Here is a 15,755-nt window from a genome sequence, read left to right on the forward strand (position 1 = left end):
CTGCAGAAGTGGAACTACAGCGGTACCTCGGGTTAAGAACTTAATTCGTTCTGGAGGTCCATTGTTAACCTGAAACTGTTCTTAACCTGAAGCACCACATTAGCTAATGGGGCCTCCCGCTGCTGCCGCTGTGCAATTTCTGTTCTCATCCCGAAGGAAAGTTCTTAACCCGAGGTACTATTTCTGGGTTAGCGGAGTCTGTGTTCTGTGTTCTGAAGCGTCTGTAACCCGAGGTACCACTGTACAAGGCTTTGGCTGCAACCCAAATTGCGTTCGCTCTTTGTTTAACTGGAGCGACCCTAGTCTCTCTCTCTCACAAACACACCCTTTGGGAGGAAATCTTACAAACGATGCACTGCTCAGAAGCCTTAACATACTACCTTGATAGTAGTATGGGAAAAGGCCAAGAGGAAACACGAGAGAGGTCTGTAGAAGAATGTGGCATATAAATAAGCCAATTCATAATGATTATGAAGATGCATTCTATTGCATGGGTCTGTCTCAATTGGAAGCATACCCAAACCAAGCTCTCTCCTGGCTAATCAAGCGAAGTACATTTACACTTAAAGAGCTGCCTAATTGGCAACTTTGTTTGCGCAACCATTAAGGAAAGGAAATTTTCGAAGTGACTCTAGCCAGTGGTTAAGATCTGTACACGAAGGCCCGCAAAATTCCCTCCGGCACAGGTAACTGTGGTCGGCTTTTGAGTATTAAATCACTCTTGATCTTTTAAATCTGAATTTACTGATGCAAGCTGTACACATTATACCTTTTCTATGATTTGTGGTTGCTATAATATTTGTGTGCAACGTCCGTTTGGGGAGCGGAGCGGACTATTAAAAAAAGCCCTCAAGACATGTTTAAATTAGACCTATTGCTTCTATTCATGGCTACTCAGAACTGATTCACTCAGTTTTAATGGACATGGCTAATTTAGGTCCATTAATTTCAAGAGATCGACTCTGAGTAGGAGTTAGCTGGATACAACCCCCTATGCTTGAGGACAGGGTGTTCCTATTACCAGATATTAGGGGCGACTAGGGCAAGCTACCTCTACCATTAATACATTTATATTTTGGCTTTCTTTCAAGGATCTCATTCTTCCTCCACTTTTACATAGGTTAGGATAAAAGATAGTGATGGGCCAAATGTCACCCAGTGACCTTTATGGCTGATTGGAGGTTTATTGCTCTCCAGATGTTGCTACAACTTCCATCAGTCCTAGCAAGCATGACCAGGGTGGGAATAGCAATATAGATTACTGCAATGCATTATACGTAGGAGGGCAACCAAAATGGTCAAAGGCCTGGAAACGATGCCTTATGAGGAACGGCTAAGGGAGCTGGGCATGTTTAGCCTGGAGAAGAGGAGGTTAAGGGGTGATATGATAGCCATGTTCAAATATATAAAAGGATGTCACATAGAGGAGGCAGAAAGGTTGTTTTCTGCTGTTCCAGAGAAGCGGACACGGAGCAATGGATCCAAACTACAAGAAAGAAGATTCCACCTAAACATTAGGAAGAACTTCCTGACAGTAAGAGCTGTTGGACAGTGGAATTTGCTGCCAAGGAGTGTGGTGGAGTCTCCTTCTTTGGAGGTCTTTAAGCAGAGGCTTGACAACCATATGTCAGGAGTGCTCTGATGGTGTTTCCTGCTTGGCAGGGAGTTGGACTCGATGGCCCTTGTGGTCTCTCCCAACTCTCTGATTCTACGTAGGGCTGCCTCTGAAGCTGGTTCAGAAACTTCAGCTGGTGCAGAATTCAGCGGCCAGGTTGCTCACCGGAGCAAGGCAGTTTGAGCATCTTATACCGATCCTGGTCCGACTGCACTGGCTACCAGTTAGTTTCCAGGTCCAATTCAAAGTGCTGGTTTTGACCTATAAAGCCTTAAATGGCTCAGGACCGCAATACCTCAAGGACCGCCTCTTTCCATATGAACCTACCCGGACCCTGAGGCCCTCCTTCCTGTGCCTCCTCCTTGAGAGGTTCAGAGGGTGGCAACACAAGAACGGTGCCTTCTCTGCAGTGGCTCCTCATCTGTGGAATGCTCTCCCCAGGGAAGTTTGCCTGGCGACTTCATTATATGCCTTTAGGCACTAGGCAAAAAGATGCCTTTTTAACCAGGCCCTTGGTTGATCCGATTTGCATCCTATGTCCCTTTAAAATGTGTTTTTTGGGGGGAGGGGGGTGCTATTGGGTTGTTGTTTTTATTTTTATTAGGTATTTTGTGGTTTAATATCTTGATTTATTCTGCAAAGCGCCTTGAGACCCCTGGGTATAGGGCGGTATATAAATCCAGTAAATACCGTAATTTTTGCTCTACAAGACTCACTTTTTGCCTCCTAAAAAGTAAGGGGAAATGTGTGTGCGTCTTATGGAGCGAGTGCAGGCTGCGCAGCTATCCCAGAAGCCAGAACAGCAAGAGGGATTGATGCTTTCACAGCGCAGCGATCCCTCTTGCTCTTCTGGCTTCTGAGATTCAGAATATTTTTTTTCTTGTTTTCCTCCTCCAAAAACTAGGTGCGTCTTATAGAGCGAAAAATACGGGTAATAATAATATAGCAACACTGGGGAGGGGCAGGTGCTCCCCACACCTGCTCTAACCAATACACCGAACTGCCTCAAGACCTCTTGCGAGCATTCACAGAGGTTGTCGGGAGGCCGCTGTCAGGGCTCCTTCGTCTGGTCCAATTTAACTTGGCAATGCTAACCTAGAGCAATCAGACCCAGTTTGGCTCTTGCACCTTGAACTGCCTTTGGGAAACAAGTCTCAGTGACTAAAACTTAGAATCATAGAATCATCGAGTTGGAAGAGACCACAAGGGCCATCGAGTCCAACCCCCTGCCAAGCAGGAAACACCATCAGAGCACTCCTGACATATGGTTGTCAAGCCTCTGCTTAAAGACCTCCAAAGAAGGAGACTCCACCACACTCCTTGGCAGCAAATTCCACTGTCAAACAGCTCTTACTATCAGGAAGTTCTTCCTAATGTTTAGCTGGAATCTTCTTTCTTGTAGTTTGGATCCATTGCTCCGTGTCCGCTTCTCTGGAGCAGCAGAAAACAACCTTTCTCCCTCCTCTATGTGACATCCTTTTATATATTTGAACATGGCTATCATATCACCCCTTAACCTCCTCTTCTCCAGGCTCAACATGCCCAGCTCCCTTAGCCGTTCCTCATAAGGCATCGTTTCCAGGCCTTTGACCATTTTGGTTGCCCTCCTCTGGACACGTTCCAGTTTGTCCGTGTCCTTCTTGAACTGTGGTGCCCAGAACTGGACACAGTACTCCAGGTGAGGTCTGACCAGAGCAGAATACAGTGGCACTATTACTTCCCTTGATCTAGATGCTATACTCCTATGGATGCAGCCCAGAATTGCATTGGCTTTTTTAGCTGCCGTGTCACACTGTTGGCTCATGACCGTCGACAACACCTCTCCCTCCCACCCCTTGTCCTTATACAATGCCTACCGCTAACAGGGCGTCCTGGGGGCCTGGGCCGTGGTGAGATGCTGTGGGATTCCCCTTCTGCCCCATCGAACACGGGGCGGCCGAATATCGCTTCCAGTTCCTTGGCATCTGGCGGAGGGATGGGATACCTTCCAATCGACAGCTCCACCAGAGAGAGGCCCATGCTCCAGATATCAGACTGGACCGAATAGTGAGTACCTTGTAAGCGCTCAGGCTGCAAGCGGTCAAAACAAGAGAGGTAGGTTAGTTCGGGTTTGAACAACAACCAACCTGAAGCCTGACTTGAAATGGTACTTTGCAAGCTTGTTGCCTGGTCCAGATGAAGGAGTGGGCGACTTTGAGAAATAAAGAGAATTTTGGAATTCCCTGGGCCTTCAGAATTGCCATGCCTGTAAAAAGGTAGAAGAGCTCACCAGTCAAATAAGGAACCCATCATCATAGACAGACCTCCTTTCTTCTTTTTCCTTTGCGGAAGCAAATATTAAGAATGGGAACTGCACTACAATCTGGGATCAGCACGTTTAATTTCACCCAAGTGGTCAGTGAAGAATCTCTTACTTTGCATCGTCCATCACTAACATTGGAGGTACTATGTGTATTCCGCAGCAGCACGCTGTTTCTGCTTATTGCAAGGTAACCAGTGGCAAGTGTTCTTAAATATGACTCTCGTCTCCCCACCAATACAATATGCCCGCATCCTAAGCGTATTTTAAATTGTGTGATTCTAACGACATGTGGGCAAGGTGGGGGTGCACCTGCGGGATCTTGTGGGAAGTTGGATTATCCTGTGCGATCTCGCGAGAGCACCCCCAGCAGTAACAGAGATGGCATGCCTAGCACAGGAAGCAAAGCCAGGAGCTTAAAACCTGTTTTGTAATGCCAAGGAGCTCTGGGGCTGCCAAAGATTCTCTCTCTCTCCTCCCCATCACCATCTGCTTTATAGAAGATAAGCTGGCTAGCTATGGGGTGGCTCCAATTATGGTAACACAATTTTGGGTTTACATGATTTTCGTGCATATATATTACCCTTGAAACCAAACCCCTGTGGGTCAACTGTCTATCCAATCCACACTTTGCTGTTGCTTCACCCCCACTGTTTCAGTACCATCGTATTCATTCCGAATGAACTTACCCGCCATTTATTAGACACCCTTGAGCTGACAAACTTCGATCATCTCCACCTACAGCAAACTATAAACACCACGGGGCTTCCACAGAACTTTCTCAATTCTCAAAAAGTCCTTATGAAAATAAAACCCATAGCCAGGGAATCCACAGCCCATTTGGATCGGGGAGAAAAGCTTAAAAACATAAATACTAGAGTTTGGGTTTTTTTTGGAGAGGGGCATTTTTTGATTTTAAACCCCCCCCCCATTAGTTGGACTTTACAGTCATCAAACTTTATTAGCCCATACCAAGGAATTCATAGATTGAGTATATAATTTAATAAAGTGATACCCGAGTGTGGCGTTTGCCTCCTAGGATGGGTCATATGGAAAGGGTTAAAATAGGTGTGATGTGATTGGCCAGTGAGAATGCAAGAGGGGAATAAAAGAGTGGGAAGTTTTGAAAGTCGGTTGAGTTGAGGATTGGGGAGTTGAGAGTTGAGTTGAGTTGAGTTGGTTGAGGTTTGGGAGTTGAAGAAGGAAGAGGGAGGAATAGGCGTGGGTTGGTAGAGTTGTATTGAGAGAGAGTGAGAGGAATTGTTAGGTAGAGTCAGATAGATCAGTTTGGAGTTGTTAGGAACTAAGAATAAGAAACTGACAAGAGAAAAATTAACTGAAACCATAAGCTTGTTCCTGCTTTTAAAAATAAACTTGATTATTTGTTTATGTTAACAACTGACTGGACTCCTTGTCCCCCCGTGAGATACGGGGTGGTGGCAGTGGAAAAAGCAATTGCAGTGGCGGCACAGGGTCAATAGACCATCAAATGTCCGGGGGCCCTGTGTGTGTGTGATCGCCACACCAAGAATGAAAATGTACCCAGTATCTGCAGCATGGTATTAACAGTCGTAAGACAACACATCAGGAATGGGGCAGCAGTGGCCATCCAGATGTTTTCAGACTGCGATGCCTATTATCCCTATCCACTGGGTTGGGCTGGACTAGGGCTGATGGGAGTCCAATGCCACCCGGTGGGGGCTGCCGGTTCTCCAAGCCCCCAACTGGGCGCTGCTCAAACGTATCACCTAAGGAGTCACCCACTTCTGATGCAAAACACACACACACACACACACGTAGCACAACAAACATAGCAAGGGACCTACAGACATATAGGAGCGAGTGCCCACGAAGGAATTCGCCATGGAGTCGATGAGCTGGCCGCTGACTCCAAAATCACAGAGCTTAATCTCTCCCCGGGAATTCACCAAGATGTTAGAAGGCTTCACATCTGAAAATAGATTTTTGAGAGAAAAGACTGAGAGGAGGGGAAATGTCAGAGTGTGTGCAATTCAAGCAATGGGGGGCTCTTTGTGAAGGTTCTACATACCCTTAGAGCATTCAGCTTTCTGTTTTGAATGAAAATGAATGAATGCAGTTTCCTAGCCATCATGGCTACTCAACAATTTTCTTCAACCTGGTGTTCTCCATATGTTGTCAGACTACTCTACCATCATCTCTGTCCACTGGGAAAGTTAGCTGGGGTTGATGGAAGTTGGAGTCTGATAACACCTGGAGGGCAGTAGCACATCTAGGAAGGCTGTGTCTGATTGAATTTTGGAAGCACTGAAGTCCTGCAAAGCAACCAGGGCCTTTTCAAAGATAAACGCCCAACAACTCAGCATGGAAAGTGGCAGGAGTGAGAGAGAGGCCTTTGCGAGATGCTGCCAATCAGTATGGCCTCCTGGCAACTGTAACCTCAACCCAACACTCATGGTAGTACTGGCGTTGTTTGAATCACAAATATGGCTGGAGCAAAACAGCTTAGCATCCACCCTTCCCAAACTCGCTCCCAGGACTCAGTTGAGGCCCCATTATTCCTGATGTCCAAATGAATGTGGAATTCAGTTACCCTCCTGTCTGTTAATCGTACAGAGCAAGTGGGATGTAACCAAGGAATCCTTGGCATGTTCTGGCACGACGGTGCTTGCTTGGCTGCTCCAAGCCCGACTCAAGCCAAAATGGAGCTCCAGAAACAGTGGTTTGCAAAGTCAATGCCTCAAAGCACAGTAGGTGTTGAAACCAAGTCTACGTACGTCCACTGAGCTTGTGGAATCTGGGTTTCCCTTGGGTTTCCCAAAAGACCCTCGCAGAGCTTTCCCTGTGTTCCAGCTGCTCACTCACCTCTGTGCATGATCTGGTGCTTCTCTCGTAAGTAAGCCAATCCTCTCAGAACCTGGTGATGGAGAAGAGAGGAGAAGGGGGAAAGGTCAGGGCACCATGAGGATTTGGAAAGCTGAAGGCTTTGCAGGGTGGAAATCAGGCTCTTCTGGATCAAGGAAGACAAAGGCTGCTAAGTGTTGGCCAATGCAACGGACCATTTCCTCCTCCATGGCCTGACTGGTTCTCTCTCACCATACTGGCTGGTCCAGAAATAACCAGATCCAATTATGTTCAGGTCCCCACTCCAAAATTTCGAGTGAGGCTTGAGGGGGCAGACGTATTTGATGCTTTTGCTCCTTCCCCATTCCTCCCCTCTCATTTCATTCTGTTTGGGCCAGAACCTTTCATGGGAACTTACCGTATTTTTTGCTCTATAAGACTCATTTTCCCCCTCCTATAAAGTAAGTAAGTGTCTTATGGAGTGAATGCAGGCTGCACAGCTATCACAGAAACCAGAACAGCAAGAGGTATTGCTGCTTTCACTGCGCAGAGATCCCTCTTGCTGTTCTGGCTTCTGAGATTCAGAAATATTATTTTTCTGGTTTTCCTCCTCCAAAAACTAGGTGCGTCTTGTGGTCTGGTGCGTCTTATAGAGCGAAAAATACGGTGCGTTTCTCTGAGCCCCCATTATAGATCTATACTTGGGTCTTGCTACCTCAAAAGTTGCCCTGCTTTTTCATCCATCATTGCCCATTTTTTGTTCTCCTTTGACTATAACCTGCATTTGGTCGCCTAATACACATGATAGACTGACACTCAGAATAGACCCATTGAAATTAATGGAACCAAATTAGTCATGTCCATCAAATGGGCCTAACCTTGACATTTGATAAAGGCAATTTCCACCCCTCCATTTGGGGAAGTTCTCTTCCATGTTAAAGGAGGGAGCCCTTAAAACCATCACAAGAGTTTCACTTTTATTGCCTGATCAGTTTCAACAGTTTAAGGTAAGGAAGAGCAGCCGACAAACTCGATGAACCTTTGTTCCTGAAAAGTGGTTATTAATTATTGTTAAAATAATTCATACAACGCCTTTCATTTAGAGAAGAAGTATGAAGGCAACTGGTTATTTTTTAGACACCCTGTAAGCAAGGGGGGGGGAAAGAATTGTTATCCTTCTCTACTTCCTCGGAATTGAGCTGCTAATACAGTTGTACCTTGGTTTTTGAACGGCTTTAGTTCTCGAACATTTTGGCTCCCGAACGCCGCAAACCCGGAAGTGACTGTTCCAGTTTGCGAACAATTTTTGGAAGCCGAACGTCCAACGTGGCTTCCGATTGGCTGCAGGAGCTTCCTGCAGCCAATCAGAAGCCGCACTTTGGTTTCCAAACGTTTTGGAAGTCAAACCGACTACCAGAACAGATTCTGTTTGACTTCCAAGGTACGACTGTATTCCCCCTTTTTACCTACTAATGTGGGGAGAGAGAGTGCTCCTAAGGCAGGGAACTTCAAACCCAGGGGCCAGACACGGCCCTCAGAACTCTCCCTGTTTTGCACCCTTGTGTTTTTGCCTTGCTGGAATGTGCCCTTGAACTCTAAAAATACTTCCCTTGCTATTGGCTCTGCCCACCACTGGCACATGGCCCTCAGAAGAGAATGTTGATTTCTTTTCTTTTTTTAATAACATTTTTATTAAGGTTTTTACATTACAAAAAATAAAAAAAATAAAAAAGAAAGAATACAAAATAAAAATTGTTAAAAACAATCAATCTTTCCATCACATTATTTTTCATTTACTTGTTTCTTGGATCTCCTCATACCTCCCTTTTTTGTATTCCAAATCAAATTATTAATTCAACAATTTCTTTCCCTCTTTACGCTACCCAAATCATCTTTTTAAATTATTACAATCTTAAATTTTTACTTGTATAAACCCATTTTTTCATACTCTTTTAACCCACTACAGCTAGAAACCACTTAGTTCCAATTCAACATTATTCTAAAATTCATTAATTTTGCAATGTTTCTGTAAATAGTCTTTAAATTTCTTCCACTGACTCTTCTCCCTGATCTCAGATCCTGCCGGTCATTTCCGCCAGAGAATGTTGATTTCTGTGGCCAGTCTACCGGGAAACAAATCCATTTCCAAGCATTCTATTGAACCAAGCTGAGCCTATTTTCTTTAAGCAAGCTTTTCTTTTTTTAAAGAGGAAGGCAGCAGCATACTCACCGCTATGCTGACTTTCCCCAAGATATCCTCAGGAATTCTCTTGGCTTCTTTCAAAACCTGATCTAGGGATCCTCCATCCTAAACTCAGAGGAAAAGAGACCAGCTGACATATAAGGTGGATAACAAGTGCTGGAAATGTAGGGTTAGTGAGGGTTCCTTCTATCACATGTGGTGGGAGTGTGGAAAAGTTAAACAGTTCTGGGAAAAAATCTATATAGAACTGACGAAGATTTTAAAATATACGTTTCCAAAGAAAGCAGAATTTTTCCTACTAGGTATATTGGGTTATGAGATAAGAAAAGAAGATCGTAGATTAGTATATTATGCAGTTACAGCAGCAAGAGTAATGCTGGCCCAGATGTGGAAAAAGCAGGAGACACCAACGGTGGAGGAATGGAGATTTAAGCTGTTGGATTATATGGAATTGGACAGACTTACAGGCAAAGTAAGATACATAAGAGACCAAAAGTTCACTGAGGATTGGGGAAAATATGTAGATTACTTGGAACTTATTAGTCAAGGGAAAATAACGCTAAAGGGATTTAGAGACGCACTGTGAAAGATTGTGAGTTATTGTTTAAAGAGAATAGGAGACTAAATAATATGCAAGGTTAATATACACTAAGAAACGTATATAAAAAGGTACAATGACAATATATACTAAGAAATGTGTAATTTAAAGTGTTACTTCGAATGATTTTCGGGAAAGCTAAAGGAAGTTTTGAAAATGAAGATTAAGAAATGTGACCAAAGTGAAAATTAAGTTTTTATATATTTCTCTTACTTTTATCTCTTTCTTTATCTTTATTTGTCTGTGTAATACTTTTACTTTTGTATGTTTATATGTGTGTGTGTGTACATATTCTTTACTTCCATGAAATAAAAATTTAATGAGGAAAAAAAAAGAGACCAGCTGACACAAAGTAAGATATTAGCCACAACCACAGTTCACACCCCGCACAATCCAGGCATTCCTGTATGGAGGCAGAGTGCTAACCCATCTCTTTCCCAGACACAGGCATACGTACTCCGCAGCCGCAACCAAATTTTACTGCCAATTGAAACTTTTCTTCTTAAGCATTTTTATACCTCGAATCAGTAATATCATTTTTGGCTTCCTCAGGAAGGGGGGGGGGGCCTTCTGACACCTTTTTTCACGCAGTGACAAGGGAAAGGGCATTTTCAACGGTGACTCCCCACTTGCCACATTTGTTGGCATCTTTTCAACAACAGGGGAAAGCTGACCTTGCTTCTCAGGCTGAGCCGAGTTAGTTCTGCAATTAAAGGTAAAGGTAAAGGGACCCCTGACCATTAGGTCCAGTCGTGACCGACTCTGGGGTTGCGGCACTCATCTTGCTTTATTGGCTGAGGGAGCCGGCGTACAGCTTCCAGGTCATGTGATGACAAGGTAAAGATGACAGGTCAAGATGACAAGGTAAAGTTTGCTCTTGCCTGCAGAATGTATCGATAGATTACAAATACAGCCCACAGAAGTGCATACCAAACCTCTGAAACGGCAATTTGAGGAGACGCCACTTCTTGCAGAAACTGATCTGGTCTCTGAACAAGCTGGAACTTGAATCAGGGCCTCCCCAGCTGACCTTAAGCGTCAGGGAGGTTCATATGAGAATAGACACTCCCACAAGGTTTCCAAGACCTTTAAGGTAAAATTCAACTCCTTGGGTTGAGCCCAGAAACTTACAGGTAGCCAATTTATTCTCATCTTATTTATTATTACTATTACTACTAATAATAGTAATACTTGCAATTTACACCCTACCCTGCCTCCCAAAAGAGCCCAGGGTGGCATTGATGGCCGTTTCCAAATCATCTTCATTAGGCATGTGCATGCATATGGATAACTTTGAAAGGCTCAGAAACAAGAAAAACTTATCGCTATTTTCCACGTCTAATTAATTATGGGACGCGGGTGGTGCTGTGGGTTAAACCACAGAGCCTAGGACTTGCCGATCAGAAAGTCGGCGGTTCGAATCCCCGCGACGGGGTGAGCTCCGGTTGCTCGGTCCCAGCTCTTGCCAACCTAGCAGTTTGAAAGCACGTTAAAGTGCGAGTAGATAAATAGGTACCACTCCGGCGGGAAGGTAAACCGCGTTTCCTTGCGCTGCCCTAGATCGCCAGATGCGGCTTAGTCATGCTGGCCACATGACCCTCGGCCAGTAAAGCGAGATGAGCGCCGCAACCCCAGAGTCGGTCATGACTGGACCTAATGGTCAGGGGTCCGTTTACCTAATTAATTCTAGGCCACTATGAAGACTTGAGAGGATGGCTCAAGGCCTACCAGAACATGGGCCACCGGTTCCAGAACAAGCAGAAAAGTACAACGGGGGTAGGGAAAAATTGAGAAGTTCAGGATGTTTGCGCTGCAGCAGTAAATTACGCCATTACGAGAAGGGGGGAGATATGGCTTGATCAAATGGCGAAAGAACCTGGTTACAGGTATAAGCAAGAGTCAAGACCGGAAAACACATTGGCCGCTATTTAGCCACCAAAGGTTACTGCTGGTCTCTGCGAATCAGAGACATTCTCTTCATTCTGCGCAAGGCTTGCTTCTAGAAAAATAACCTGGTGCTGGCAGCTAGGATTTTAATTCCCCCCCCCCCCCCCAAGCACTATGAACATCTTCGGGGTTATGTAATTAGTGGCGTAGCGTGGGTTGTCAGCACCTGGGGCAAGGCAAGTAATTTGCGCCCCTAACCCCCTAACCTGCCGCCTCTGCCAGCTTCTTCTTGCTGCTGCCTGGTCTGGTCTGGTGTGGTTCTCTCCCGCGCTCAGCGCTGGGCGGCCGCTGCACTGTCACTCCCCCGGATAGTCCCTCGCTCTCTCTCCACACCGCACGCCTGGCACCCACCCCCTCCACAGTGGGCGGCGACCCGGCGGCTCGGATCGGATTCGCACAGCCAGCACTGCAGTGAGAGAGAGTGAGTAAGCCAGGTAGGGGCAGAGAGCTGCGAGTGCGAGCGCGCCCCCCCCCAGATGTTGCGCCCGGTGCGGCTGGCCCCCCCTGCACCCCCCACACTACGCCACTGTGTAATTAGCAGAATTTTTTTTAAAGACATGGAGTGCCAGGCACGCAACAAGCAGCACATGCAGAAACCCAGAGGAAAGCACAAGAATTGCTACACATTCGGTTCAAGAACGTTATGCTGCTTCTGCATGTCCTAGATGGAAGGATTAGGTACAGTCAGAGGTTGATGCTCTGACTGGTGCTGAACAGGGTATCTGTCTTGCTTAAGAAGGTGGGAGAGAAAAACAACACTCACTTACCATATGCTCCATACAGATGCTTATCTCCCCATCGCTGTAGAAGGCGCCATAGAAACCCACAATGTACGGAGAGTTACACTCGTGAAGCACCTGGAGCTCGCGGATTATCTGGTTTCGGATGGCAGGCTTGATCTCCAGGTGAATCAGCTGTGGGGAGAAAAAGGAGGGGGTGGGGAATGAAGGAATGAAGGGGATAAAAGGATGCACCAAGAACTACAGTGTTTTTCGCTCTATAAGACGCACCAAGTTTTTGGAGGAGGAAAACAAGAAAACAAATATTCTGAATCCCAGAAGCCAGGACAGCAAGCGGGATCGCAGCTCAGTGATCCCACTTAATGTCCTGGTTTATGGGATAGCCGTGCGCAGCCTCTCCTGGGAAGCGGGATGAAGGCTCCCCCTGCCCAGGAGAGGCTGCATGTGGCTAAGGCTCCCCCAAGAGCTGCGCTCCCCTTAAAGAGTGCATGGAGCGTGTGTGCAGCTCTTGGGGGCTTTTCCCCAAGTACCGAGCAGAGCCTCCCACCTGCATTCACTCCATAAGATGCACACACATTTCCCCTTACTTTTCAGGAGGGGAAAGGTGCGTCTTATGGAGCGAAAAATACGGTATTCCGTATTGCCACCTAAAGGCACTTTAAAGAGAAAGTCCAGCCCCTTTTTTTAGACAGCTGAACATCACCAATTGCAAACCGTGGGAAGAAGAGGGGGAAACTATAAGTTGTTTCAGGAATGGTTCACCAAGGGCGGAAAGCCAACCAAGCGAAGGAGGACTGATGGCAAAAAAAGTGTATTGGCTGTACTGCACCAAATGTGCAAAATGGCAATTTTCAGTGGCAGGTAAATAAAAAAATTGTCCAGTAGCACCTTAGAGACCAACTAAGTTTGTTCTGGATATGAGCTTTTGCGTGCATGTTATACCCAGAACAAACTTAGTTGGTCTCTAAGGTGCTACTGAACAATTTTTTATTTATTTCGACTCCATCAGACCAACACGGCTACCTACCTGAATTTAGAGACAGGTGTGTGTGTGTGTGTAAAAGAAAACAGGACAACAAGTTGAAGTGTCAGGCCAGGTCTGCATTCAAGTCCCCACTCAACTATGAAGTGAGACATTCACTCTTATCTCAGCCAAACATATTCCATGAGATTGCTGAGAAGACAAACTCAAGGAGGGCGAACCATTGTATGCTACCCTGACAAGCTCATTGGGGGGGGATGCAATATATATACAGGTAGCGACCATTACAGGTGAATCCAACTGACACACAAATGCTGGCACAGGGGTCCTTTTGGACCCGGAAGGAGGCAGAACAGGGGCAGAACGGGGCAGGGGGGAGGCTTATATGTGCTCCACTGATGGGGGGCTGTACAATGAACAAATGAACCGATTAAAGACACTAGAAAGATACAAATTCAAATCTTATGCATGCTAGCCCAGAAGCTTTGATACAGTGGTACCTTGGTTTACGAACTTAATCCGTTCTGGAAGTCCGTTCTTAAACTAAAGCATTCAAGGCGTGCTTTCCCATAGCAGCAGGCTACTCAGTTTACAAATGGAACACACTCAACATGTTCTGCTTCCAAGGCAAAGTTCACAAACCAACACACCTACTTCCGGGTCTGCAGCGTCCTTAATCCAAGTTGCTTATAAACTAAGCTGTTCTTAAACCAAGGTAAAGGTAAAGGGACCCCTGACCATTACGTCCAGTCATGGACAACTCTGGGCTTGCGGGGCTCTTCTCGCTTTACTGGCCGAGGGAGCCGGCGTACAGCTTCCGGGTCATGTGGCCAGCAGGACTAAGCCGCATCTGGCGAACTAGGGCAGCGCAAGGAAACACGGTTTACCTTCCAGCCCGAGTGGTACCTATTTATCTACTTGCACTGGCGTGCTTTCGAACTGCTAGGTTGGCAGGAGCAGGGACCGAGCAACGGGAGCTCACCCCGTTGCGGGGATTCGAACCGCCGACCTTCTGATCGGCAAGTCCTAGGCTCTGTGGTTTAACCCACAGTGCCACCCGCGTCCCTCCTTAAACCAAAGTACCACTGTACATTAAATGAGGTGGCTAGATTTGGCTCGCCCCCACAGAATTCTCATCATAGGTTTACTGGTTATGGCTCAACTGTTTCTTGCCACCTCTGCAGATGCCCCCAAACAGTTGGTCACATAGGATGAGACATCACCCTCCTCCTCCTCACCTTCCGTGCCATGATTAGCCCTGAGGGTTTGTGTTGTACTTTGGTGACCACTCCACCATTACCGGCTCCCAGCTCAGAAATCCTCTCGAAATCGTCATCTTTCAGCTCTCCAACTTTGGCCTTCTGGGTGAGAAAAGCCTCCAACCGTTTCTTCTGCTGCTCATCCAGTTCCAGTTCTTCCAGTTTCTTCTGGAGGTCAACAAGATGTGCTCTTAAAGGAAAGATGGGAGGAAACCGTTGAGTCTCCCAGGATTCCCAGTCTGTCCCGCTGCTTCCACCAAAGCCTGAGAAGTGAGACTATTTGCTGGCCATAGATTAATTCCCTGGGCACATAAACTACCATGGCAAATCACTCTTACGTTGTCACGACCCTCAAAACAGAGTCTAGGGATTTTCACTATGTGAGATTGGCTTCTAACTATTCAGTGCTGACTCCTAGGAAACTGAAGCACTATCAACTTATTTGGTAGTATTCCTGAAGGGGCTTATCTAGCAAGAACAACATGTAAGGAAACTCAGTGATCTCTCTCCAGCTAAGCGTGCTGAGTTGCAACCCACTCTCTAACAATGGCATGAAGCTGTAAAGGCGATCCTACGTTACCCATTGTGGTGAAGGAAAGCTGCTTTGGAGACAGCCTTTTACCCCCCCCCCCCATTTTCTTGCCCAACTGCTGCCAGTTGAGCCTTACTCTCCAGTACACCCTCCTTGTGTGTTTTGTGCATTAAGGGTGCATTCTGACATTCCCATAGCAGCAGCAGCAGCTCTTCTGCACAGGTCGAACTTATTCTTCCTAAGAAGCAGCCCTCAACTCCATTGTCTGGGCTTCCTGATCAGATCTCACTTCCCACACCAACTGCCTCCCCCGCAAAATCTGATTCTCTGAAGTCAGAATGCAAAGCCTACATTTGGATCCCTAGAAACGATTCTCGCTCCAAGGCAACCCTCTTCAGTGTACCCAGCCCCTCTGCCAAAGCGAACCCTTCATCACACTCATGACAACTCTCTAGACAAGCATTTCCCACATAATCCTCTTTAGGAACCTATAAAGCTACCTTGTACTGAGTCAGACTATTGGTCTATAAGGCTCAGTATTGTCCTGACTGGTAGACGCAGCATAGGATTTCAGCCCTACCTGAAGCCTGAACCCAGGACCTTCTGCATGCAAGGCAGAGATGCTCTACCTCTGTGCTATGGCCCTTGCCTTCAACTCACTTTTTGACTTCCTCTACCCCATTCCCATTTCATCATGCGAAAGGCTGGACTGGATGAATCCCAAACCAGAATTAAGATTGCCAGAAGAAATATCAAC

General features: G+C 46.2%; 2 protein-coding genes across 3 annotated transcripts in view; one reads left to right on the top strand and one right to left on the bottom strand.

Moving 5' to 3' along the window:
- LOC310835758 (protein-lysine 6-oxidase-like) overlaps window positions 1-15,755 on the top strand; it is a 390,424-nt gene that overhangs the window by 277,173 nt on the left and 97,496 nt on the right. The gene's annotated exons all lie outside the window — the stretch shown is intronic.
- MAP2K2 (mitogen-activated protein kinase kinase 2) overlaps window positions 1-15,755 on the bottom strand; it is a 41,863-nt gene that overhangs the window by 16,605 nt on the left and 9,503 nt on the right. For both annotated transcript variants that reach the window (XR_014559732.1, XM_083720616.1), the window contains exons 2-7: window positions 14,446-14,656; window positions 12,253-12,399; window positions 8,968-9,045; window positions 6,759-6,810; window positions 5,741-5,865; window positions 3,472-3,685 (exon numbers count right to left, since the gene is read on the bottom strand). Coding sequence is in view for 1 of the 2 variants with exons in the window: in XM_083720616.1 (XP_083576742.1) it covers window positions 3,472-3,685; window positions 5,741-5,865; window positions 6,759-6,810; window positions 8,968-9,045; window positions 12,253-12,399; window positions 14,446-14,656 (827 nt within the window). In the remaining variant the exon portion in view is untranslated. The remainder of the gene's footprint in view (window positions 1-3,471; window positions 3,686-5,740; window positions 5,866-6,758; window positions 6,811-8,967; window positions 9,046-12,252; window positions 12,400-14,445; window positions 14,657-15,755) is intronic.

This window comes from Podarcis gaigeae (assembly GCF_964106915.1).
Source record: "Podarcis gaigeae genome assembly, chromosome: 18".
Classification (NCBI taxonomy): domain Eukaryota; kingdom Metazoa; phylum Chordata; class Lepidosauria; order Squamata; family Lacertidae; genus Podarcis; species Podarcis gaigeae.